The sequence below is a fragment of the Calypte anna genome, chromosome 1 (genome assembly GCF_003957555.1).
Source record: "Calypte anna isolate BGI_N300 chromosome 1, bCalAnn1_v1.p, whole genome shotgun sequence".
Taxonomy (NCBI): domain Eukaryota; kingdom Metazoa; phylum Chordata; class Aves; order Apodiformes; family Trochilidae; genus Calypte; species Calypte anna.
Genome location: NC_044244.1, coordinates 3,540,043 through 3,565,414, shown reverse-complemented (window position 1 = coordinate 3,565,414; position 25,372 = coordinate 3,540,043). Strand labels below are relative to the sequence as shown.

The window sequence follows — 25,372 nt, the reverse complement described above, 5'->3', positions numbered from 1 at the left end:
GATGATGGGGACAGACCCACCCCACACCTGAACACCATCAATGGAACTGGTGTTGCCTTTCAAGCCTGCATCAGGCTCTGGGAACTTGACTGATTCCAACACCACGGGGCAGTTCTTGTTGGAAGGCTTAGAGCCCAGGTAACTTTTTAAGGCTTCAGAAAGAGTTCACCAGAGTCCCAGCCATGCAGCAGTGGCTTTGTCACACCACAGTCAGACCCAGATTCTGTCCCGTATCTCAGAATTGGATACATTCTGCAATCTTTCTCCTTGGCCCATAAAAGCAATTGAAGCACCATCAAAACATCTTTCTGTTCTATTTGAAGAGAATTTCCCATCTCTAGTTCCCAGCTGCTTACCTCCTGTCCTGCACTGAGGCAACTGATGGTGCACACCAATTACTTTTTTTCTTTCACAAATCCCCTTTAGTTCAGAAGAGTTACACCACCAGAACAGACTCCCACCTCCTTTTCTTCGAGTACCGAAGAGGGCACCATTTGTGGTGTACAATTCACAACTCAGTAGTTTTTCCTTGCTGAGATGAAGTTTATCCATCTGAGGGTCCATTTATACTCTCACCCTTGCCCAGGGCCCTCCCCAAGTTCCTCCCAAAGATCCTCCCACCGAGGTTTTGATGTTTTTCCACTGTTTTCCAGAGATTTTCCACCATTCCTTTCTCCTAAACAAGTGGCTTCATTAGCACATCCCTTTCTTTTAGCTCAAAAGATCTTCATCACCTCCCACAAGGTGTGAACTGCAGAGATTACAATGATGACAATGAAATTAAAGGAGGCTTTCTGGGATGAAAAGCACAAGTTAATGGCTCATGTTGAGCTTTTCATCAACCATCACCCCTAAATTGTTCTCAGAGCTCTTTTCAATACAGTCTCCACACAACCTGTATTTTTGTTTGGAATTCCCAACACATTTGACATAATGTTTTTAGGGATTAAAGGAGATTCTATTATCTGTGGAGCCATCACTCCTAATAAATGTTTGGCTTTTTCAGAGACCCACCAAGGACTTCCACAGAGACACTTTTGCAAAGCTCAGTCATTTATTACAAGTGACAGATGTAACAAGTTTGGAGTTGCCATTGGTAAATACACTCCCTGTGTTAGTGCTAAATGTCTCAAAGGCAGCCAAGTCATTAGTTAAATGAGAGTAACAATTCTCCTGCAAAGCAGCAGAGAAGCAACTTCCTACCAAGGAGGTGTCCTGCCTGGGGAGGAGAGAGGTGTAGGATGACCAACCCCCCAGACATTGTTGGGATTCTCCTCCTCAGCAACAGAGGCTTCCAAAAGCAATTTTAACTACTTGGTGAAATGGGACTGGGTCACATTAAGTGTGCTGAGAGAGCTGGAAAAGCAGAGGAGCAGGAAGCAGGAGAGATGCTGCAGAGGACATGAGGTGATGGTGCCAGTGGCCAAGGCTCCTGAGGTTTTTACACTCAGGATGTGAAATGGGGCTTATTGACGGGGACAGGAACTGTGAAACAGGTAAACATTTCCCCTCCCATAGTGGTCGGTCAGCTTGTCCTCCAGCTCCCCCAGGCTGAGCTCCTGAACCGCATTCTTGGTATTCTCAGCAATGACCCCCCAAGCCCTGATGGTGTTTGAGGTCGTTTTACAGCAGGCACCTGACCAGATGTGGCTGGGATTATTAACCCTGTTGCCAAAGAAGTTGCTCCCAGGCACAGAACCCACAACGACATAGGTCTCTGCACAGCCCTGGGTCTTGCTTTTCATTATGGTCATTTCATATCTTTTCCAGGCACCTTGATTGAGTTTTGCATTCTGAGGCACAATATTGGTGAGGGTGAAGGTAGAGTTACAGCTGCTGCTGTCATAGTTGTGGCTGCAGGGGTTCAAATGCCCACGATGAAAACCTTCCAGGTGCTCATAATCTCTAAGGACAGCCTGGCTACTTTGGAGTTCCTGTTTACTGACCTTTAATTCATGGAGGACATATGACTCTGTTTCCATAGTTTTGGGATACTGTGGACCCACCAGCTTGAAAGATAAAAAGAAAAGAAGGTGTTAGTATTGGGGATGGGAGTCATGGAGCAAATTTCCCTGCAGCAGAAGACTCTGAGTGCCTCTCCTGACACATCTGGTTCCCTTTCCTCCCTTCTCCACATTCCATATCTGCCCAGGGTTCTTCCCAGTTTCTCCCACCCCCCCTTCATCACATCCAACCTTCATCACCTACATCTAATCAGACTTCCAGCAGCTCTGGCCTTTGCTCAGCTCAGTACCATTTCCCTAAGAGCTCTCTCTATCTCTGTGAAAGGTTTTTATCCCTTTTTTTTTAATCCTTTCTATCAACATCCTACTGTTGTACAAGCTTAGGGGAAACAAAATCCCGGTATCTTCCCTGAAGGCCAGGGGTCTTAGGTAGATCTTGAGGGTGGGGAAGATGGGAAGAGGATGAGCAGAGGAGCCATGGACTCCACACAACAATTAGGAGGAGATGGGGAGGACTCAGACCCTTCTGATCTTCTGCTTTTCTCATCACTTGGAAAGAAGCGTGTGTGCTTGCTGCAGCTGTCTCACAGGACTGAAACACCAGTGCCTGCCTTCTCCTCCTCTAACCCCCTGCACGAGGAGATGTGTTAGAAAACCCATCCCAGAAGTGAGAATTTCCCTGGCAGGGCTGAAGTTCATGGTGAGGATGAAGCTGTTTGCTCAGTGAGCAAAAATGCCTCAGTGCAAGTGAATCTGTTAATGCAGTCCCAATACCATGTCCCAGAGCTGGTCTGCAGCAGGAGCACAGAAGTAATCCTCATACAGCTTCACTGAGAAGAAGCTAAAGAAATGATTGGCCTCTTAAAGGAGATCACAATCCCCAAAGAGCCCTAAGGAGCCTAAATTCTGCAAAAAAACTAGTGAAGAAAGTCAGCAAAATCACAGAGTTTGCAGGTAGCCTGAGCCCATGGTCCAGGAGGAAAAGAGGGGCAGCAGTGGTGCAGCACCAGATTTGTTGCCATGTCTGTTCCCCACCACAGGGCACATAGAGGGGGTCATTTGACTTTGTAATGTATTGTGATGTGATGTAATGTGACTTTATATTAATCTCAGGTCAATGTAGGAAAATAGTCACTTTCAGTGTAAGATTCATCTAATCCTCCTGGAGTGGTCTCAGACTCATCCTGGGGTGGGAGGTGTTTGAAGTTGGATGAGATGAATCCCATCCAGGGGGCCCCTGAGTCAAGGAGAAAGAAGTATTTGGTTAAATGTTGCTGTTTATCTTGTCACTGGGGGATGACAAGCTGGAGGAAGGACACTCACCTGGGGTTCAACCATCCACCTTTGACATCTCTTGCCATGTCCAGGCTGGTAGAGGTAAGCAGAGTACACGGGAATACGGCGGCTCTTGTCATAGAGGGTGGCAAAGTAATACTTGTTCCCATAACGTTGGCAGATCCAGGCTGGGTTTTGAGGTGTTAGGGCTGCATTTGGGGGGGTTTTCTGGAAGAAAAACTGAGGGCATGTACTTATCAAGGATGTCACCACCTCCCCGTGGCCCAGCCAGAGGCAGCTGGCCAGGACCTGCAGCAGCAGCAGCAACAGCATCATGGGGAGGATTCCACCTGCAGGGCTCTTGCTGACCTGGAGGAGAGATGCAGAGAGAGACTCAGCTGGGAGAAAGCTCCTCATGGCCTGGGGTCAGTTTTGTGCTTGTGGGACACAGCTGGCAGAGGAAGGGGACTTTGAGACACCAAGGAGGGGACAACTCCTGTCCTCCTGGCTATGGAAAAATCAAGAGTGGGAAAAGGATAGGGTTTAGGTGCCTCGAGGAGGCAGCAGAGGAAGAAGTCATCCCCCCTCTGAGGAGTGATCCCACCCACCTCATGTCTTATCAGCTCACAAAGCAAAATTTATTTAGAACGGAGGCACAGGGAGACAAGGGACAAGACCACCTTTCCAGCCTATCGGTGTTGGCCAAGAGCTCATCAGGAAGGCAGAGTGCTGAATCCCAGCACTTTTCAGGTGGATTTTCATTTGATTTGTGCTTTTCTGCAAGGACCATAGGGGAAAAATTCTGCAGCAACCCAGGGGCTGGAAGCCTCTATTCCAGAGTAGCATCTTCTGCTCTGAGAACCTCCCACAGCTCACTGAAGGATTTATCTCCCCTAGAGTTAGGTCAAGTATTTCACCCAAGGTGGTCCAGCTTGAAGTCCTGGCTCTTAGAGAGCAAATATTGGGAAATGTTTTCCTGCTGTTCAGACTCACAGACAGAGAAGGGACCCAGGAGGTGCCAGCAGCAAGCACAAGGGATGAGACCTCCCTGACACCCTGGCTGCTGCTCTAAGCTAAGCAGATGCTAAGGGACACCTCTTTCCACAGCTGCACAGGATTCCTGCTGATTCACATCTTCAGCTTGCCTGATTGTTCTTCCTATACAGGAAAAGGAACTGGAGGAGAAATTTCTATTTATTGAACAGAAACAGGACCTGTTTTGCCTCACTCAGATGCTGATATGATTTTCAGCAGCCAGCAAGCTGCTTAAAATCTGCTAGAGATGCTGGCAGCAATGTAGGGGCTTTATCATCCACCAGATGCACTACAGGCTTTGTGGTAACAGTGATATTTTCATTGTTAGACATTTGACTGGGTGGTTTGGAAATAATTAGCATTTGCAGTAAGGCTGGCAAGATGAGCAGCTAAAGGGATTCGTGGGGGAGAAAGCTGCCATGGCCTTGAGAACACAAAACCCACCTGGGGAAGTGTCTCAGCTGAGGTCTGGGAGAGACCTGCAATGTCACCTTCCACATTTGCCCTTTTCCTACTCTTTTTTTGATCCTCCTGTGTCACTTCCTATTGGATTCAGGATATTGATCATGAGATACCCTTGCTCTGACCCAAGGCATCTGACCCATTACCTCTTTACTGGCAGTGGCTCAGGACGGTGGATACTGAAAACTGAGAGGAGTGAACCCCAAGAAGAGATTTCTTACAGTGCTCTCCAGATCACCACAGATCTGCTCCAGCACAAAAACCTCTGAAAAGTCTCTCTTTTGCACCAACTCTCCACAAACTTAAAACACCTGTAATTAACTTCAGAGATACAGAAGCCAATTTACTGTGTAAAAACCCAGCACATCAATGTGATGATTCCCACAGCTCTGCTCCCAGCTCCCAAGAGGATTCCCAGATGCCTCTGTGACAGCCTGAAACTGGCTTTGATCTTGCAGGGTTTATATATTATCTCCAGGCAGGCTAAGGTGTACATAATTCTCTTTTGCTGGACTTCTCAGACAGGTTTCAGAGGAAGGTTTTCCAGAGGTGGAGCCAAGAGCTGTGTTTTTCCAGAGCTCTTTTGCAAGGTCATGGGCAGAGCTGTGGCACTCAGTAGGTTCCCACCTCATATTCAGGAGTTTGGTGTGAACTTTCCAGGTGACTCTGCAACTGGAATTTATTCATGCAGAGTGTTTTGTGGCATTTCTGATAACCTTGGGGCAAATTTCTCTACTCCTCTGAGCCAATCCATGTCTCTGGGCCACAATAAGACCTTGGCTCTACCTTCCTCTGGAGTTGCCCAATTGATAGTGGGGTGGTTTCCTTTCTTTGGGAATGGTGTTCCTTGTTCCTTGTTTGGTCTGAGAATTGTGAAACTTTCCCTGGACTCCACCTGATTTGAGTTTTTTTCTGAATAGACCAGGGATTACATCATGTAGGGAGGATTCCCCAGCTTCTTCTATTCTATTTTGCTTCTAAATAACACTCTCAGATTCTATACATTTTTACTTCTCTATGCTTGAGATTCTTTCCTTCTGTCATTCCTTCAGTTCTTGTCCTGCCTGATACAAAATATTTAAGAGCTGCAGCATACAGTGCATGAAATCTGATTTTCTCCTCAGAGGGGGGATGTTAGAGCTCAGCTACTGCAGCCCCCCTTAATCTGAGCTATTTATTCTCAAGCCAAGGAAACAATTGAAATATTGCAGTGAATGCTGGGGAAGGAGCAAGAGCTTACCTTGAAGCAGTCTCAGGACAAGGAGATGAACTGGTGCTTCACTCTTCTTCCTGGAGAAAATTTGTCTGACCCCTCAAGAGTCCCACATCAATATATACCCAGTCACAAATCTGCCCCTTTTTATAATCAGGGGAACTCAAAGAAAGGGTGGATCTCTTCTGCTTTTCAGAGGATATCATCATGCCTGCCCCTCAGTGGGGTGACAATCTCTATTTGCTATTTTCTCAGCATGCCCCCCAAGTTTGCTGACTTGCAGTATCACAGTGCAGAAGCAAACAACTTTGCTTGGAGATTTTCATTTCCATTTCCTCATTCCCCATGGATCAGGGCTGCTGCAGCAGCACCTCCACGAGTTTCTGTTCCAGGCAGAACATCTCTGGTGGCATTAGACCAGGCAGCCCCTCTCTGAGGCCACACAGATGATCATGGTCTGTTCTTCTGCAGCCTCTCAGAATAGAACTGAGATGCTCAGGCTGCACATTTCCCCTCGCCTGATGACCATGGCTTTGTAACAGCACTTATTGATGCTGTCCTGCAGGTCCTGGGGGGAACACCTCCCTCTCTGCTTGCTGCTGCAGAGCCACTGCTGAGCCCCTGCTCAAACAGGATGCCAGGCTGCCCAGACAGGAGCTTTGCTGGAGGCAGTGTTCTCCCCATAGGGATGGATAAAAGAGATGGGAAGGGGGGGATGCAGACAGCAAGGGTTGGTAGGCTGAGCTCTCTCGACCTCAGAGGACAGGAGGAATGGGAAGGCTTGGCTCCTATGGTCTCTCTCAGGACAACTGGAGGGGAGATGCTCTTTCCCCACAGCCTTAGTGGAGTGAAAATGCCCTCTGGGTCTGGTCCTGCTGGTTTTTGTCACTGCAAGAGCTTGGTGTTTCAAAAGGCCTGATGGAGAAATACCACACAGAGCAATTTGCCAGCCCATTGGATCCTTCAGTCTTCTCCCAGTACAAAGATTCACAGATTAAGTTGTTCTAGATATTTTTCCATGTTATGGATGTAAAGAAAAAGCAAGTGCATCACTTTTCTAGGGAAAGTGTATCAGAGTCCTGATCTGGCTTCTCCTGGAGGATGTTCTCCTGATACCTCCCTCAGTTTTCTCTCTCTATCAGACCCCTGTGTCCAACCTCCTTTTCTTCAGCTTGTAAAGGTCAGAGGTGGAAAAATCCAGAGGTAGAAAACTGGATCTCAGGGCAACTGGAGAGGAGCTGCTGTTTTCCTACAGTCTTAGTGGGGTGGAAATGGGACTACTCAGAGCAAGAATCATCAGAAAGGTTATGACAGAAGTCAGGGATTCTATGAATGGTCCTGAGCTGCATGTTGGAGCAGACATAAAGGGATCTGGTGATACAAATACTGATTAAAACCTGCAAGGGAACATGGATATTTGATCTTAAAGTTTCAATTTCTGGACAGACAGACCCCTAATTCCCAGGCCACAAGCTGACTGTCTGACCCCACAGGTCTCTGAACACTGAGGGTTCAGTTTCTCTGATCTGGCAAATGCTCCCTCCTGCTGCACAGTAAAAGCATCAGTGGGAAACAGTTCCACACACTGGATTTCACTCCCTGAAAACCCAGATTCCACCTCTGGGTCTGGTCCTGCTATTTTTTGTCAGTGTAAGAGCTTGGCATTTCCAAGGGTCTGATGGAGAAATCCCTCACAGAGCAATTTTGTAGCCTTGGATGGCTGAAATTTCCCCTGTGGAACAGGCACCAAGGGAAGGTCACCTGGGTTAGCTCTGTCTGTCTGACATCCTTCTGTGACCACTCTTCTTTTGGAAGTGGAGGAAAATGAGTCTGGTTTAGTTGTGAGCTAATGGGGATGAAAACAAACCCTTCCATTTGCCCACAGTTTTCATTCATCCCAGCCAAATTTCTTGAGCATATCCAAAAAATGGGATAAATCTGTAACAACAAGTGGGTTGTTACAACCATAAAGAACACCAGGAAGCCACAGACCTTTCATCCTGCTCCTGAGGCCTGTCAGGGGTGGAAAAATCCTACTGGATCCTCCAGTCTTCTCCCAGTTGGGAGTCCAGAGATTTGTAGAATCAACAGGAAAAGTGTACAAAGTCCCAGTCTAACTTCCCCATGAGGATGTTCTCCTGATATCTCCCTCACTTCTCATTTTATTGACCCAAATGACTGCAGCCCATCCTGCTGCTGTGCAAGCCACGAGATGGGTATCCAAATGTAGGGAAACTCCACCACCTCCTATGGCTGCAGTTTAGCAAAAAAGGGGAGTTGGATCAATAGTGTCAGAAGAGGGAACAGCAGGAAAAGAGCTGCCACCAAAGGCTTGACTCTGGGATCCATGGAAGAAGCAAAAGAAGAGCTGAAGAGATGCTAGGAAGATTCAGAAGTGCAGGTCTTCAAGGGAGGAGTAAATCACAGCAGCAGGAGCCAAATGTGCATGAGAAAACAGGATGCAAAAAACCAGAAACCTCACTTGCACACGTGGATCAAGGAGACAAATGTGTTTCTGGGCTGTTCTCCTTAGAGGGCAGCAAAGATCCTCGTATCCCATGGACACAGGCAGGATATGAACATGTCTGGCCACATGTCTGTGGCATGGATATGAACATGTCTGGACACATCACCCTCAGTGACCTGTGCATCACCTCTATTTTTGGGAGGTACTCTGACGATGTGAGAGAGGGCAGAGAGGGAGTGCAGGCACCTCAGGCCCAGCTCACACTTTTTCCCAGCAGTTGGGATGCTGAGCCATGAAGCTCTGACCCTGTGCCAGGTATGTTCATCCTTGCCAGGTATTTGAACCAGCACGAGATTTACACGAGGGCTGAAAAACTGTCACAGACCAGACCAAAGATTTGACAAGAGCAGCAGAGACATCAGCTGCTTCTTCTCTCCCTCCCCAGTGTTCCAGAAGGGTCTCTGATGACTGGTTTGATGAACTGGTTTGGTTCACACACTGAACCAGCAGAAGCTGCTGGGTGGTGGTCAGATATCCTGGAAAGATGGTGTGGAATACCCAGAGGGAAGCTGCCCCTTCCTCCTCTCCCCACCTCTGGAGTGGTCTCAAAGAAGCTCTGCCAAGCAGCTGCTAGGGAACATCTCATGTGGAAACAACACAACCCCAGATCACTGCCATGTGAAAATATCAACTATATGGAGGAAAAAAAACAGGAAAAAGGTAAGGATGTAACATCCCTTCAAGAACAGTTTTAAATTCAACTATTTACCTTGAGTTATTCTTGGACACAACATGCTCACTTCTGAGTTACAGTAATTAATGCATTTTAGAGACAAATGTGTTCAAACCCTCCTTTCCCCATGCCAGGCAGGGGTTTTGGTACATTACAGATCAGCTGGGAAAGATGGTTTGGGTCCCTTTAGTCATATTTAACTGCCCCAGACTGAGTGCCATGGTCCCTGTGCAAGGTAACACCTGAGGTGACACTGGGGTCTCCTCCTTGTCACCAATGAAGCTCCCATCACCCTCCTACAAATACTCACCAGCCAACATCTGTTGGGTTGCCTGGGCTCACTTCCCCTTTGTCAGTTTTGTTCAGCTTTGGAGACCAAAAATCACTCCCTGATTTTCACTTTCTGATCCTCATGCAGCAGTTTGGGCTCTGCTGGAGAAGGAACAACCCAAACCCTCAGCAGAGATGCAGCCCTGGACTTCTGGGGGTTGGGTGGTGATGGATGGAGAGATGGCAGCAAGGAAAACAATGGATATCTGCCTGGGAGCTGGATGTAGAAGGGAAATCACAACACCATGTGTGTATCTATCTCCTGGCACACAGAAACCTTAAAATAATCTTTTATCAAGAAAAAGAAATAATAAGATGCCCATTGCCAGGATCTCACCCTATGGAATTCATTCCTCCTAGCCCAGGCATTTGAAAAAAATATTCCCAAATCTGCCCTTTGTTGAGAGAAAAAGTTGTCTCCAGATATGAGTGTCTTTTGGGCTAAATTAGTAGAAAGTAAAAAACAAAAAACTGTGTAAAATGATTGAAAAGGAAGTGCTTATTCTGGGTTGAGTATAGAGGCAGTGTAAGCTGGTAGCTCAGTCACAGATATCTGAATTGAAGAAGAAATATAATAAATCCTTGCAGAATAAATCCCCCCCCTCTCTTGGTGACTCTGATTTTGGGGTACATCTGGAGAGGCACTGCAGGCCAAGGCACCCCATCAGCAGGGTCACATCTCCAGGTTTCAAAACAGCTCTTTTTTCCATGTTCCCAGGAAGAAGCTGAGTTCCTGCTCTCTGGCATGAAAATTAGCATGAACATTAGCCAAGAACTTCTATGTCTTAACACCTTAATATCTTAAAATCTTAAAATAATCTTTTATCAAGTCTTACAGGGAAAGAAGTAATAAGATGCCCATTGCCAGGATCTCACCCTATGGAATTCATTCCTCCTAGCCCAGGCATTTGAAAAAAACTATTCCCAAATCTGCCCCTTATAACGAATGGAGAGAAAAAGGTGTCTCCAGGGATGGGTTCCTGTTGGGCTAAATTAAGCAAATACAAAATGGAAAACTGTGTAAAAAAATCTATCCAGATCAGGGATTTGTCCTTTGCATTTCTGGGAGCTCATGAAACCCCTGACTTGCAATTTGCTTTTCCTTCAAAGAAGTCTCCCTTGATTCACCCAGGAGCATGCTGTCCCTGAAATAATCACCCCCAGACATCACCACAGCCTGTCAAGGTGATTTTTGTGAGCAAATGCACTTTCTCTCCAAGCTTGGAGCATTTCCCATTGCTGCCCCTTTGCTCAGCTTTATGGGCAGTGGGTCCCTCACTTCCAGAAAGGTGAAAACTTTGTCCAGAGAAGAGCAGCAGCACCAAGCTGATGTGTGCTCTGGTTGAGAGAAAGAAATCAAAGGGTCCTGGGGTAGCAGGTTGGACTGGAAAGTCTCTCATACAGTTGTCCCTCATGTAAAATGGAAGTTCCAAGAGATTAAAGCAACTCTGGAGCCTGACCCTTTGGGATTTCCTTCCTTCCACCACCCAGTGATAAAAGTTTCTTCACAAGCTAGAGCAACACTCACAGCTTTTCTTTGAGGTCACGAGGATCTTCATTGTGGTTTCATACAGGCACAGTTTTAAGAGGATGAGATGTCTTTATATATCAATACAACCTGTTTCTTAATCCTCCTTTGATTTCTCTTCCTCAAAGACATTTGTCTATTAGGGCCTGGATTTCACCATGGATGTCAGCTCCCAGATTCTGATGAGACTTAACTGGTTTGGAGCTGCTCTGAGAGATGCTGCCAAGGTGGTCACAGATGTGGGGCACAGGTATCAGGAAAACAAGTTGAGGGATCCAAGTTTGTTGAGTCTGGCAAAGGGGAGCCCAATAGCTGCCTCAGGACCTTGTCTTGTCAATCTAGCAGGATTTTGAGGGAGTTGTGTAACCCTCTGGGAAGACCTGCTGGAAATGCACTGGAAATACCTTTCCTGTGTGGTAGGATGATCTGAGAGCACAACAGAAAAAAAATTGTCTAGAAAGGAGCAGGAGAAAGGATGTAATTAGTGCAATTCAGTCTTAATATTCTTAGATGCAGTCATTTGAGGTGGTTGGAGAAGCCAGCAAAAGGTGAGGACCAGAGACGCTTTTTTTCTTCTTTTCTGGATTGGCTGAGTTTAGGGCATGCTATTCAAGCCCCAAACTGCTGTTAGCACTGGAAAATCAGCTGGCATGAAGATGAGCTTGTGCTAAACTAGCTGTGGGCTAAATACAGATTAGGGGTGCTTGAGAAGTGAAATCAAAAGCTGTTTGTGCAAGTGGCTCAGTCTGAGTCAGACCTCCTGCTAAACCAAGAACATGGAGGTAATGAAAAAGTCAGGAGTCAGCTTAAGGCCACTCTTGGGTGGCTCTTGTCCTCATGACACAGCCTGGCCCCAACACTTCTCTTTCAGCACAAATGGATGACCTTAGAGGCTGAGCACAACCCAAGAGGACCAGTGATGCTGCCTTTGTGGCTGAGGTTTCTGCTGGAGAAACATGACCACCACCCATCAGGATGTGTGACAAAATGCTGAGCTTCAGCTCTGGGTGCAGAATTCAATGCTCCATCCCATTTACAGTGAAATATTTTAGCTCACCACATGGAAAGAACAAATTTACTACAAAAACATACCCGTGTCCACAATAAGCAAGTGGGAAAATTAAAAATTAACATTTCCAGGAGTATGTCAGCAAGATACGGTGAGTCATGAAATGTGATAAGCTCAGCTCAGCATTTCCTTTGTGTTGTGGTTTTTTTGTTGTTTTGTTTCTGTATGGACAGGGTTCTGAATGTGTGGGACACTTGAAAGCAGTCACCTCTCTAAGTAGGTGAGAGAGGCTGATGGTTCTGCAGGTCTAACCTGAGCAGGGTGAGAAAATGAGTCCTAACAACAGGTAAGTTCTTCAGTGATGAACAAAGATTTTTCTCTAACAGAGGCAGACATGCACCCAGAAGGGAAATGCAGGAATCTGTACACAGTGAGATCTCACTTGGCTCTTTGATGCCTTTGCCAAGATGAACACAAAATTCATAGCAAGGACCAACTGCCAGGACCCATCTCCCAGCTGGGGTTATTTGCTGGGGCAATTTTAAAAATGTTTTTGATTTGCTGATGTAGTTAGAAGAGCTTTGGGTGGCACCAACTTGGTATGGAGGCAAGCTGCAAGAGCAATGAGACTGAAAGGGTCTCACCAGAGGATGTTTCACTCTTGAAAAGCAGAAGTGTGTTGTCACCAGGGAGGAAAACAGCCCAGGAAAAATGTTTTTCAGAAGATGCAGCTGAAAACCAGACTGGCTAATAAGAGGCAGATCCCATTAGTAATAAATTTTCGGGGGATTTTAAATCCTGGTTTGGGCCAGGATAAAGGTGATTTTCTGTTTTGTACTTTTACTTTTAGCTGAGTCTCTTTAAGTAGTTGCACTTGCTGAAATTAACAGCAAGTTTCTCAGACAGTGTGTGCTTCTAGGATTGATAACACTTGATGTTTATAGTTACTGCTAGAGACTGGTGTGCAGAGCCAAGGACACTGCTCAGCTCTGAGGAAAACATTTTACCATCCAGGAGGATAAAGAGGTCCCACCTGAGCCCTCCTTTGGGGAGGAACAGACAAGATAGATGCCAGAATTGACCAAACAGAGTATTCCATCCCATATACGTCACACTCAGTATAAATTTGAGGCATCACGAGGGCCGAGCCGGATCTTTTCCTGCTTCCCTTCCTACCCGGCATCCTGGAAGGATCCTGTCTGTTCCTCTGCCTGTGGTCCTGATCCGTGCCAGCCCATATCTGTGTGTTCCTGCCTCCAGTTCCCAACTGCTGCCGACTCCAGGAGTCCAGCCTGGACTTTCCCAGGGCTGCCCTGCAGCCTCGGTGGTGACGTGAGAGTTATTGGGGGAAAGGGGGAGGAATGTGGTTTCCATTTTCCTGTATATTTGTATATATTTAGTAATTTTCCCTATTTATCATTCCTGTTTCATTAAAGTTGTGTAGTTTAGTTTCCAACTCATAAGTCTCTCTCCCTTATTCTCTCTCCTTTCTCTATCAAGGAGAGAGAGATTAATAGAGAGCGTCTGTTATTTGGTTTAATCGCCGGGCCAGTGTTAAACCCTGACACCTGCATGTTTAATTTTTGGGTTTAGACCACACCTTGTTACCCTCATCAGATCTCTGGTTTGCCTTGATAGAACAAAGTCAGATTCACCAGTGCTGGGACTGTTGTACCTGGGCAAAGCAAGTGCCACCAAGTGCCACCAAGTGCCACCAGAGGCACTTAGGAGTGAGGAACCCTAAATCAGAAGCACACCTGAGAAGGTACTGAAGGAAAAATGGTGGGTTTGCTCAAATTGTCCAATGTCAGCCCTTGGAGGTAGCATAAAACTCAGGATGGAGGCAACTCTGAGCAGCCTGATGTAGCACTGATGTTAGAACTGTGGCAAGCAGAAGTTTGGGGTCCCCATCATGATCATTTTATTCTTGCCTGGGCTTCACAAGATGCAAAAGTGTAGCTTCAGCAGGAAGCAAATCTGTGTCTCTTATGCTCAGTATGTGGACACTGACCTCCTAGGAGCAAGGAATGAGGAGACTGACCAGGAATTTGACACCTACAGCTCTTTCTTTTTTTTGTTTTTCTTCACCTTTGAACTACTGTGTCTGCAAAAAACTAGAAGTCTCTGTTTAAAAAAGCACATACAGAGGAGGAGAAGGGGAAGGCTTAGTCAGGATGGCAGTCAAGTCCAACCTCAAATGTCAAACCTTTATCAAACCATGAGCATTCTGAAAAAGTTATTCAAAATAAGACCAAAATGCAGGTCAGTCCAAGCAAGGCTGGAAAAATAAGAGGGTAGAAAATACCAGATTTAAAGCTTGGTTTCTACATCCTGGTTCTTGTTCTTAAGTCTGCCACAGACCTAAATCATAGAAATCAGCACAAAATGCATCAGATGATACTTTTTTTTTTTTTCTTTTTTTTCAGTGGTAAGAATAGTTTCTGATAAATGCAGAGCTGTTACCATCAGCCCCAACCCAGTACCCCAGGAGATGTGCTCCAGGAAACACAATCCTGTGACTTTTTGATGTGACTTGTTCTTTTTGTCCCCCTCTCACACTTGCTCCTTGATACCTCCTGTGCCCACTGATGGGTTCTTTACTTGAACAGCCCGTTGGGTTTAGTGGCATAAACTTTCATTATTTAATTTAAACCTTTCAAAACACAATTCTTCTGCAGGATTAAAAAAGGTAACACCCCTCTTTATTGTAACCTTGGGCAACTGCTCAGCCAGATGATTCCATTACAGAGCTGATCTCTCCTAAAGATCACAGGTGCCCTCTGGCTATTTGGGTATTATTTGTCAGTGCTTATACCATAAAGTCTTCTGTTCATCCAAGATTCTTTCTCCACACGTCAGGCTGCACATTGAACTTGAAATCAGAAAGCAGAAGAACAGACTTAAAGAGACTATTTCCCCTCAAACTCCTCCTTCAAGCTCCAAATTATTTTCATTTAGCTTGCTCATTAAGGAAGACTTTAAAAGTCTACATCTTTATTCTCAGACACCCAAACAACCTCTCCTGCAGGAACAATTTGTCCCCAAAGTAAATAACATTTACTAATGGCAGGTAAAACCCTGTGGTTTTATTGGTTTCTCTACCAGTCATGGAGTGGCTTTCTAGCACAAGATGATTTTCAGTGCAAACACTGCAATTAATATTTTTAATGCCATTATTACCATTTATTATGATGAGAATAGATAACAGTGCTGATAAAGTGTATGGTGGGGGGAAAGAGTCACTATAGAAATTTCCTTTTTCTGCCATCTCCTTAGTGATGTTCAAGGGCAAAACACACACAGACATAAGGTATTGAAACTCTGAACTTTTCTGTTTCCTGAATATATTGTTAGAAAAAGCTTACCCTGAAAGTCCCAACTTCCCAACCCCAAAACCACCAGGCTGTCAGCAATGTGCATCAACAACCAAACATGAAGCAAGCAGGTTTTACTTTCCAAAAGGGGTCAGGGGAATGCCAAGCACAACACAGGCTGGGCAGAGAATGGATTGAGAACAGCTCTGAGGAGAACTTGGGGGTGTGGGGAGATGAAAAGCTCAAGATGAGCCCAGAAAGACAACCATGTCCTGGGGGCTGCATGACAAGAAGTGTGGCCAGCAGGTCAAGGGAGGGGATTCTCCTCCTCTCCTCTCCTCTCCTCTCCTCTCCTCTCCTCTCCTCTCCTCTCCTCTCCTCTCCTCTCCTCTCCTCTCTCTCCTCTCCTCTCCTCTCCTCTCCTCTCCTCTCCTCTCCTCTCCTCTCCTCTCCTCTCCTCTCCTCTCCTCTCCTCTCCTCTCCTCTCCTCTCCTCTCCTCTCCTCTCCTCTCCTCTCCTCTCCTCTCCTCTCCTCTCCTCTCCTCTCCTCTCCTCTCCTCTCCTCTCCTCTCCTCTCCTCTCCTCTCCTCTCCTCTCCTCTCCTCTCCTCTCCTCTCCTCTCCTCTCCTCTCCTCTCCCTCCTCTCCTCTCCTCTCCTCTCCTCCTCTCCTCTCCCTCTCCTCTCCTCTCCTTCTCCTTCTCCTTCTCCTTCTCCTTCTCCTCTCCTCTCCATCTACTCTACTATAATCTATCTACTCTACTTTACTCTACTCTACTCTACTCTACTCTACTCTACTCTACTCTACTCCACTCTTCTACTCTACTCTACTCTACTCTACTCTACTCTACTCTACTCTACTCTACTCTACTCCACTCCACTCCACTCTTCTACTCTACTCTGCTCTTCTAACCTACTCTACTCTATCTACTCTACTCTACTCCACTCCACTCTACTCCACTCTTCTACTCTACTCTACTCTACTCTACTCTGCTCTGCTCTGCTCTGCTCTGCTCTACTCTGCTCTACTCTACTCTACTCTACTCTTCTAACCTACTCTCTCTTTCAGACACCATCTGCACAGCTGTGTTAACACAAGAAGGACATGGAGCTGCTGATTCAGCTGATTCAGGGTGCTGACCCCTGATTTTTGGGGTATGGGTGGAAGAAAGGGACCAGTTTTGTTTTTTTCTGATTCCTGAAATCATAAAGAGTAAGGAGGGCTTACTTCTTCTTTTTCTTTCCAGGGAGCACCACTGCCTCTCCATGCCCTTCTGAGGAAAGGAAGCTCCTCTGTGCACTCACACAGGGAGGAGAAGGATGGGACACAGCCTCAGAATCATTCAAGTTTATCCTGGAGAAAAGGAAGCTGAGGGGAGACCTTGTCACCCCCTAGAGCTCCCTGGAAGCAAGGTGGGGATGGTGGGGGTCTCAGTCTCTTTGCCCACATAACAAGAGACAGAAGGAGAGGGAACAGTTTCAAATTGTGCCAGAGGAAGTTTAGATTGGATATTAGGGAACAGTTTCTTCATACAGGGGTTTGTCAAGCACTGGAATGGGCTGCTCAGGGAATTTGTGGAGTCACCATCCCTGGGGATACTTGGCAGACATGTAGATGTGGTGCTGAGGGACAAGTTTTTAGTGGTGGCCATGGCAGTAAAGGGTTAATGGTTGGGTTTGATGACCTTAGAGGTCTTCTCCAACCAAAGTGCTTCTCTGATTCCATTCCATGATCTTCTGCAGAGGTAGCTAGAGATTGTCCCCAGAGCACCACCAGCAGCCTCAAGTGCCACTTCATGGTGTGAATCCACACAAACAGGACCTGTCCAGAGAGGAGGAGAAAGGGTTTGGAATGCAACACCCTAAATCTCCCATCCCAAACTTATTCCCAGAGAAGTCTCCAAACCTGTGAAGCTCCAGTTATTGCAGCACCACAACAGAGACAGGGGTGATTGGCACAACAAGATGCTGCAACCTACCCCCCAGTGTTAGGTTCAGAAGCTTTTTGCCCCATGAAATAAGGATTTCTTTCTGTACAAAACACAAAAGACACAACCAGTGTCCTATGTGCATGCAGTTGCTTGCTCAAGGTTGTGACAAAGGTTGGAGTGAGACCAGAGGAGGCCACAAAGATGATCAGAGGGTTGGAGCATGTCTGCTATGGAGATGGGAGACTTGGTGCTGTTCAGCATGGAGAAGGCACCAGGGAGACCTTAGAACTCCTTCCAGTATCTGAAGGGGCTACAGGGAAGCTGGAGAGGGACTTCTAGCAAGGGCATGAAATGACAGGATGAGGTGAAACAGTTTAAAGCTGAAAGAGGGGAGATTTAGGTTGGACATTAGGAAGAAATTCTTTGCTGTGAGACACTGGCTCAGCTTGCCCAAAGAAACTGTGGCTGCTCCATCCCTGGAAGTGTTCCAGGGCCAGGTTGGATGGGGCTTGGAGCAAGTGAGAGTCCTGGGTCTAGTGAGAGGTGTCTCTGCCTGTGCAGGTGGTTGGAGGTGAACTATCTTCAAAGATCCCTTCCAACCCAAACCATTCTATGATTCTATGACTGGGGAGCAGCTTTCTGCAGCAGTGACAGTAAACATATGAGTAGTCAACATCCACAGCAACTTTTATCAGCTAGGTCCACTAAGAAACCCCAAAAAGGTATCTCCTCTAAACCCATCTCTGGCTAGAAATATGCTTTGATTCTTTTAAAGAGGATTTGGCAGAGGAGAAAGTCTGGTTGGATGCCTACCCTTGAGCTTGTCCCCTGCAGGTTGTGGTTGTCTCATTACTGCATCCCTCTGGTCCTCCACGTGATCTCTGGAGGTACCAAGGGATGCTGGGGCCAGGGCAGGGACTGGGTTTAGTTGTCCATGATCATCCATGGGAATGGGTGTCCATAGCCTTCTGCAAGGCTGTAATTTATGTATTGAAATCCAGAGGAGCACAGTGCATGGAGCAGCATTACCTGCAGCTCTTTACCTGAAAAAATACCAAATCATTTAGGTTAGAAAAGACCTTTAATATAATCAAGGACAAATGTAAATGACCTGTTTGAATTATTTTCCTCCATGGCAAAATGATGTCTGAGCAGATCTGGTGTCCAAGTGGAACTACCAAGCACTAGGGCTGTCAGCACTGTCCTGGCCAAATTTTCACACAATCTCACCCTTGTAAGATCCTCTTGCTTAGCCCTGGATAACAGGAGTCAAGGACAGGGACGAGACCCAGGTATCCTGACAAAGACAAGAGGATGGGAAAAAAAAAAAACAACCCAGAACATTCCTGCATGCATTAAAAAGAGTGTGGGTTCTCTTTTCCTCTTTTCTTTTTCTTTTCTTTTCTTTTCTTTTCTTTTCTTTTCTTTTCTTTTCTTTTCTTTTCTTTTCTTTTCCTTTCTTTTCTTTTTTTCTTTTTTCTTTTCTTTCCTTTTCTTTCTTTTTTCTTTTCTTTTCTCTTTTTTTCTTTTCTTTTATTCTTTTTTCTTCTTTTCTTTCTTTTCTTTTCTTTTCTTTTCTTTTCTTTTCTTTTCTTTTCTTTTCTTTTCTTTTCTTTTCTTTTCTTTTCTTTTCTTTTCTTTTCTTTTCTTTCTTTTCTTTTTTCCTTTCCTTTCCTTTCCTTTCCTTTTCCTATTCCTATTTTCCTTTTACTTTTTCTATTTTCCTTTTCCTTTTCCTTTTCTTTTTCTTGTTTTTCTTCTTCTTTTTCTTCTTCTTTTTCTTTTCTTTTTTATAGAATCAATTACAGAATGGTTTAGTTTGGAAGGAATAACCTCCCACCAGCCCAGGTTGCTCCAAGCTCCATCCAACCTGGCCTTGAATACTTGCAGGGATGAGGCAGCCACAGTTTCTTTGGGCAAGCTGGGCCAGGGTCTCACCACCCTCACAGCAAAGAATTTCTTCCTAATGTCCATCTCTTCCACCTGTCTGTAAAACAAACCTCATTTACATTTTATTTCTTGGATTAAAGCACACTTGTGCTTCAGTTCAGAGCTGTTGCTGCTGCAAACTGGGGTCCCAGCAAAGAAAAAAAAGAAACAGTGGAGCAGACCATGTGAATGCAGGACATGTAGTTTTGGTGCTAAGAGATGCCCAGAAAACTGAGTACTGGAAAAATACAACCCCACCTTTTTCATGAATAAATGCCTTAAAGTTTGGGCTCAGTTGGGGATTAAAATCCACTGTTTATATATAGTTGTATCCATGTAAGCTGAGTGGCTGAGTTCTCACTGAGGCCAGCAAACCATCTGGTCACTGGATATGATTCTGCTGGCAAAACCCAAAGGCACAGCTGACCACGTGGAGGTGTTGGTAGAACCTGAGTGGCCTCCAGGCACCTGAGAAGTTCACACCAACCCAGCAGGTACAACAGTTTGCATGCAAGCTCATGTCCTTCTCTATGGCAGAAGGAGGCCAAGGGCATCTAAAAGTGGAACAAAACACCTGAATGTGGGTAAATCCCATCCATGTGGCTTTTCCTGAATTCAGTGAAGCATGGAGCTGCCTGTTTAGCTTTGTTCCTGCCATTACCTGCAGCCAACCTTCCCCATATCAGGGGGGACCTAGAAGGCTCTTTTGTTGGGGCAGAAAGCAAGAGTGTTCTCTGACTGACATTTCTGCTCTGAAATCTTCTCTGGTAGCAACCAGAAGAACAAGAATCTTTCCACCAGCAGTCCTGCCTGCTGTCCCAGGCTCCATGTGGACCAAGACACCTCATGGGTTTGGTTTGGATGCTGACCTGGGTCTTTAGCCAGGATGAAGCAGCTCTTGTGATGTGTCCTTCTGTACAGGAGTTTGTCAGCACAGCACAGGACCACAGGTTTTGACCTGCTTGCTCTCACATGGCAAAAGGGTTCAGATGCCTCTTTCTGAAAAAAAAAAAATAAAATAACAGCTGCACTTGTTTTTGCTGCAGGAAGTTCCCAGTAATGAAGAGAAAAGGAAGTTCTTTTTAAAAACAAAGCAGTCATTAGCACTTTTTCTTTGTTTTGCAGTCATTACTGGAACCATCACATTATTGCTTCATTTTTTTGTGCCTGCTCCAGTGGGCAGTGATACCCTCCCAAGTTAGAGGAACTTCCATTTTTCATTAGCAAAATTCAACACTATTTTTTTTATAGAATAACAGAATGGCTTAGGTTGGAAGGGACCTTGGAGTTCATCTCCTCCCACCTCCCTGCCGTGGGCAGGGACACCTCTCATCCAGCCCAGGTTGCTCCAAGCCTCATCCAACCTGGCCTTGAACACCTCCAGGGAGGGGGCAGCCACAACTTCTCTGGGCAATCTGTTCCAGAGTCTCAGCACCCTCCTCCTCAAGAACTTCTTCCTAAGATCCAGGCTGAACCTCTTGTCCTGCAGTTTAAAACTATTTCTCCTTGTCCTGTAGCAGGACACTCTTAAGGAAAGTTCCTCTCCAGCCCTCCTGTAGGTTCCCTTCAGGTATAGGACTTGCAGTAATTTTTTTGGTCTCTTCTCTGTCCTTCTGGGCAACTAATTCTGCCTGGATGTCCTTTCCTTTCCTTTCTCACCCAATCTGCTCCTGCTGACAATCATTTTTAACCATTGACCCAAAGAGATCTGGCAACAGCTAATACTTTATCTCCTGTTTCCAAAATAGTTTTTAATAGAATCAGAGTGGTTTGGGTTGGAAGGGACCTTTAAGATCATCCAGTTCCAACTCCCCTGACATAGGCAGGGACACCTCCCACCAGCCCAGGTTGCTCCAAGCCCCATCCAACTTGGCCTTGAGCACTTCCAGGGATGGGGCAGCCACAACTTCCCTGAGTAACCTGGGCCAGGGTCCCACCATCCTCACAGGAAATAATTTCTTCTCAGTATCTAATCTAAATCTTTCAACTTTAAGATGTTACCTCTCCTCCTCTCACTACATGCCCTTCTAAAAAAGCAAAGAAACCTATTTCCTCATGGTAATGATGTTTTACATAGTGTGAACCTGCTATCACCCTCCCCTTTGCTGGTAATGTTCCTTCTGCTCCGTGTTTGTATCTTAGCTGCTCACCCAACTCTCTCTACTTCACCCACATATTTGAAAGTGCCACCAGGAAGGACCAGTTTGGTGCAAATTCTTCAATTTGGGCTAAAAGTCCATGGGCTGTCTCCCAGCTCTCCCCACCACCATGTTCAGCCCAACAAATAAACCACCAAGCCCTTGACCCCAGCCCTGCATGGCTCAGGTTAATAATGACCTGAGCAAACATAAGCAGTGTGGCTCTGATGCTAGTAAGCCAAGGATCTGGAGATATAAAAGCCCAAACCACAATTATTTCTTTCATAAAATGACAGAATTAAGTTTTCTGTTGTTATAAGGCTTCTATTGAGTACTGAACCTGTCAGCAAGGCAGCAGTGCATGGGAATATACTTTTTGGTGGCACCCCATAGAGATGTCCTCAAGATGCTACACAGCCCAGGGCAATGGCTGCTATGGGATGCATCTGGAGCAGAGGAATCCTGTCCCTCCCATTATCTGAGAAACATCACTCCTGATCATTCAAGCTGATACTGACTGTCATCTCTTGCCTTCTGTGAGCATCCCTAGAAACTCAGAGGCACCACATCTCCACATCTGCCCTGTCTCCAGCAAAGAAATCACTGCATTTCCCATGACTGAGCTCCTCTGACTTGGTCTAGCTAACAAAATGCCCAGAAATTTCTCCACAGGAGGGACAGGATTGAGGAAAACAGCAAATTCATCTCCACTCTGTCAGGTTGGCACACAGGTATTGTCTCATGCTGGCCAAAGCAGCAAGCCCTGGCATTTCCCTACTGCATGACCTGCTGTGGGAGAAGTGCCACAACTCAGGCTTGTACTGACATGGGCAGAGCTTCAGCAGGGAGATTTGGTATTGAACTAAACTCCTGGCAGCTGCTGGAGCCTTTTCTTTTTTTTTTTTTTTTTTTTTTTTTTGGTCCAAGTCGAATCAGAAGCAGGAAACAACTGAACAAATTTGCAGGATGTCTTCGTTTCCAATCATGCTGAGAAATTACCCTGAGAGGCAGCTGATGAACACTTGTGGGGAGCCTTTCCCAGATTTGGGCTGTGGACAACCCAGCCCCATGGGAGAGTTCAGGGTGCAAGTGGAGAGAAGCCCAGTACACAGGGATAGGAGAGGGAATCCTTCATATCCCCAAGGACAAAGGGGGAAATTATTTTTATGGTTGCTCATCTTCATATAAAAAAAAAAAATTCAAGTTAAGCTGGTTTGGAAAGCAGCCTCCTCTGTGGGTGGTGTGGTTTCCATCAGCATGTCCTGTGTGTTCCCCCAGGGTGCAATATCAGCAACATCACCACCACCAAGCACAGACACCTCAGTGTCCCTCTGAGGGCAATCTGGGACCCCTGTCCTCTTCCTGCCTCCTCCTGCTCCAGGCAGGGTGGTGGCAGAGGGATGCTCTGATGAGCACACTGTCCCCAGGGCTGTTACACATGTCCTCTGTAGTGCCAGTATTGCTCAAAGTCCCCAAGCAACCCTGCTGGCCATGAACCTGGGGTGCCCTTGAGTCCTACTTCAGCCCCCAATGCCAAGGCCAGCACACCACCAGTGAGAGGCACCGCAGAGAGGGGACAGAGGACCCCAGACGTGCCCCTGGAAAGGAGTAACTGGTTGATGTGTTAAAGCATCACTTCATCTGCCACCCTTTGCTGGAGCCCTGCCCAGCCCAAGGTGAGGAAGGTGTTCTCTTTCTCCAGCACTCAAAAATGCTCTGGGCGAGTGGTTCTGCCCACTGACCCCAAGCTACCGGTCCAGAGCAGCTCTGGGGATGGCAGCAGTGCCAGAGCAGCTCCATGCACATGGTTCTGCCTCCCTCTAGTGCCCATCAGCAGAAGCGAAGGCTGCGGGACCGCTCCTCCACCTGCAGGGACGACTGCTCTTCCCTTTGGCTTCTGGAGATGTGGATCTTGAGCTTGGAGCCCTCACGGAATGCCCCAAGGACACGGGATAGGAGCAGCTCCATGCCCAGTGTGTAGAGCTCGATGTGAAGGATTCTGTGTCCATCTTCATTTGTCTCTCCATACATGATGCTCAATCTCTCCCCCAGCATGGTGAGGGGATGCTCCTGTCCTTGGGGAGGATGAGCTGGGAAATGCTGATTTTGAGAGGAGCTGCATGGGGGAAGATGTTGGGGGTAGATGTGACCACCCCACACTTCAACCATGACATAGAGTCCTTATCTTGCCATGACACCATGGAGCAGCCATGAGGAGATGGGGTGGGATGAAGCCAGGACAGAGCTGGATTCCAGTCGAGTGTCTGGAGCACTCAGCTGGGAGAAAGTGTTTCCCTATTCCATATTTATTTTGCTAAAACAGCCACAACTCAGTGTGGCCATGAGGAGAAGGGAAGTGATTGTGGCCCTTGGCACTGGTGAGGGTGCACCTCAAGTACTGTGATCAGTTCTGGGCCCCCTTTGACAAAATACCAAAGGACATTTTGTTGCTAGGATGAGGTCAGAGAAGTGAAAGAAGAAGGGTCTGGAGAACAAGTCCTGTGAGGAGAGGCTGAGAGAATCACAGAATCTGCTGAACTGGAAAGGACCCATCAGGACAATAGAGTCCAACTCCTGTCCCTGTGTAGGGCACCCCAAAACTCACACCATGTGGCCGAGAGTGTCATCCAGATGCTTCCTGAACTCAAGCCAGGCTTGATGCTGTAACTACTTCCCTGGGGAGACTGTTCCACTGCTCAACCATCCTCTGGGTGAAAAACTTTTCCTAATATATAACCCAAGCTTCCCCCAGCACATCTTCCTACCATTCCCTCAGGTCCCTCAACCATCAGTTGCCAAAAAAAAAGTTCAGGACTTGCTCCTCCTCCTTCCCTAGTGAGGAAGCAGTGAGCTGCCTCAGGTCTCCCCTCAGTCTCCCCTTTTCCAGGCTGGACAGACCAGGTGCCTTTAGGTGCTCCTCATACACATTTCCCTCTAAACCTTTCACCAACCTCACAGTGTCACTGTGTGCACAAGTTCTGAGTGCCAGGGCAGTTCTGACCATTGGGCTCAAGTCCCTGCTAGATCCAAAGACCCTGCTAAGAGCTGCTGAAACCAGAGCAGCCATGGAGATGGCACTCAGGCACTTTAGGCACTCAGACACCAACTGCAGGGCCTAAAGCCACAATCTGGCTCTGGAAATCCCCACTTCAGCTCCCATTTCATCCCAGAAGTGTCTCAGGTCTGCAGGTGGCCTCAGCTCAAGGCTGATGCTGCCCACATGGATGGCCATGTCCCAAGCAGTGCTGGGGAACTCCTGAAGCCTGATTCCAGCTCTAGCAAACTTTCCTGGATGTGCAAACTCATGCAGGGTCTCCACACAGGGGTTTACTCACTGGGTACTCTCGGGGACATCCACCCACTGGAGACAGTCCCAGGCCTGGGGTCCCTGAAGGGACTGGGACATGGGACTTGGTGGTGGGTGATGACAGACACAGACCCTCCTTGCTTAGGTACCACACAAAGCTCAAGTTTACCTCTCTGAGGGATGTTTTTCCATCTATTCCTCACTCTTTTGAAATCCTTCCCATTTGCCAGCCTCCTTTTTGCAGTGTAGACCTCAAATCAAGGCACACCATCCCCGTAGCTCTCCCCTTACCCTCTCCCCACTCCAGGGCACTCACTTAGCCCTTACCTTGTGTGGTGATTGGGTCTTCTAGTTTGATGACTACTGACTCAAACTTGGACGTGTTTCAGGAATTTCCCACTTCCCAAACCTGGGTGCTCCAACCTCAGAGTAAGTCCCACAACATCGATTTATGCAACCCTGAAAAGCTCAGCTTTACACAGCTGCAGCTACCAGGTAATTCATCTCACCCACACCAATGGCTTTTTTTTCCCCCATCCCAACCATCCAACAGGCTCTGCTGCTATCCCAGTTCCTTCTGGGGCTGTCTGAAGTACCTGGGATCACTCTCTTGTAGCTTTCTGTACTGTGGCATCCAAATCTGACACAATACTCAAGAGAATGTTTAGTTTGGAGAAGGATGAGAGGAGACCTTAGCACTCTCTACAACTCCCTGAAAGGATGTTGCAGGGAGGTGGGT

The 25,372-nt window shown here is 46.7% G+C and overlaps 1 protein-coding gene and 1 long non-coding RNA gene across 2 annotated transcripts; one reads left to right on the top strand and one right to left on the bottom strand.

The window, feature by feature from the left end:
- Positions 1-993: 993 nt before the first annotated feature.
- Positions 994-6,072, bottom strand: LOC103527800 (endonuclease domain-containing 1 protein). Its single transcript, XM_008493055.2, has 3 exons — positions 5,977-6,072; positions 3,288-3,608; positions 994-2,009 (listed from the first exon to the last, which is right to left on the bottom strand). The coding sequence occupies exons 2-3, from the start codon at positions 3,573-3,575 to the stop codon at positions 1,467-1,469; spliced, it is 831 nt and encodes a 276-aa protein (XP_008491277.2). The 5' UTR covers positions 3,576-3,608; positions 5,977-6,072; the 3' UTR covers positions 994-1,466.
- On the top strand, positions 1,178-23,857 carry LOC115599116. Its single transcript, XR_003988134.1, has 3 exons — positions 1,178-1,262; positions 19,366-19,373; positions 23,844-23,857. It is a non-coding gene; the product is annotated as an uncharacterized LOC115599116 (long non-coding RNA).
- Positions 23,858-25,372: the final 1,515 nt, after the last annotated feature.

Coding starts and splice junctions, on each gene's coding strand:
- LOC103527800 (XM_008493055.2), bottom strand. CDS start 3,575: ATGATGCTGTTGCTGCTGCTGCTGCAGGTCCTGGCCAGCTGCCTCTGG. Junction 2,010..3,287: donor GGTGGATGGTTGAACCCCAG/GTGAGTGTCCTT, acceptor TTATCTTTCAAG/CTGGTGGGTCCACAGTATCC.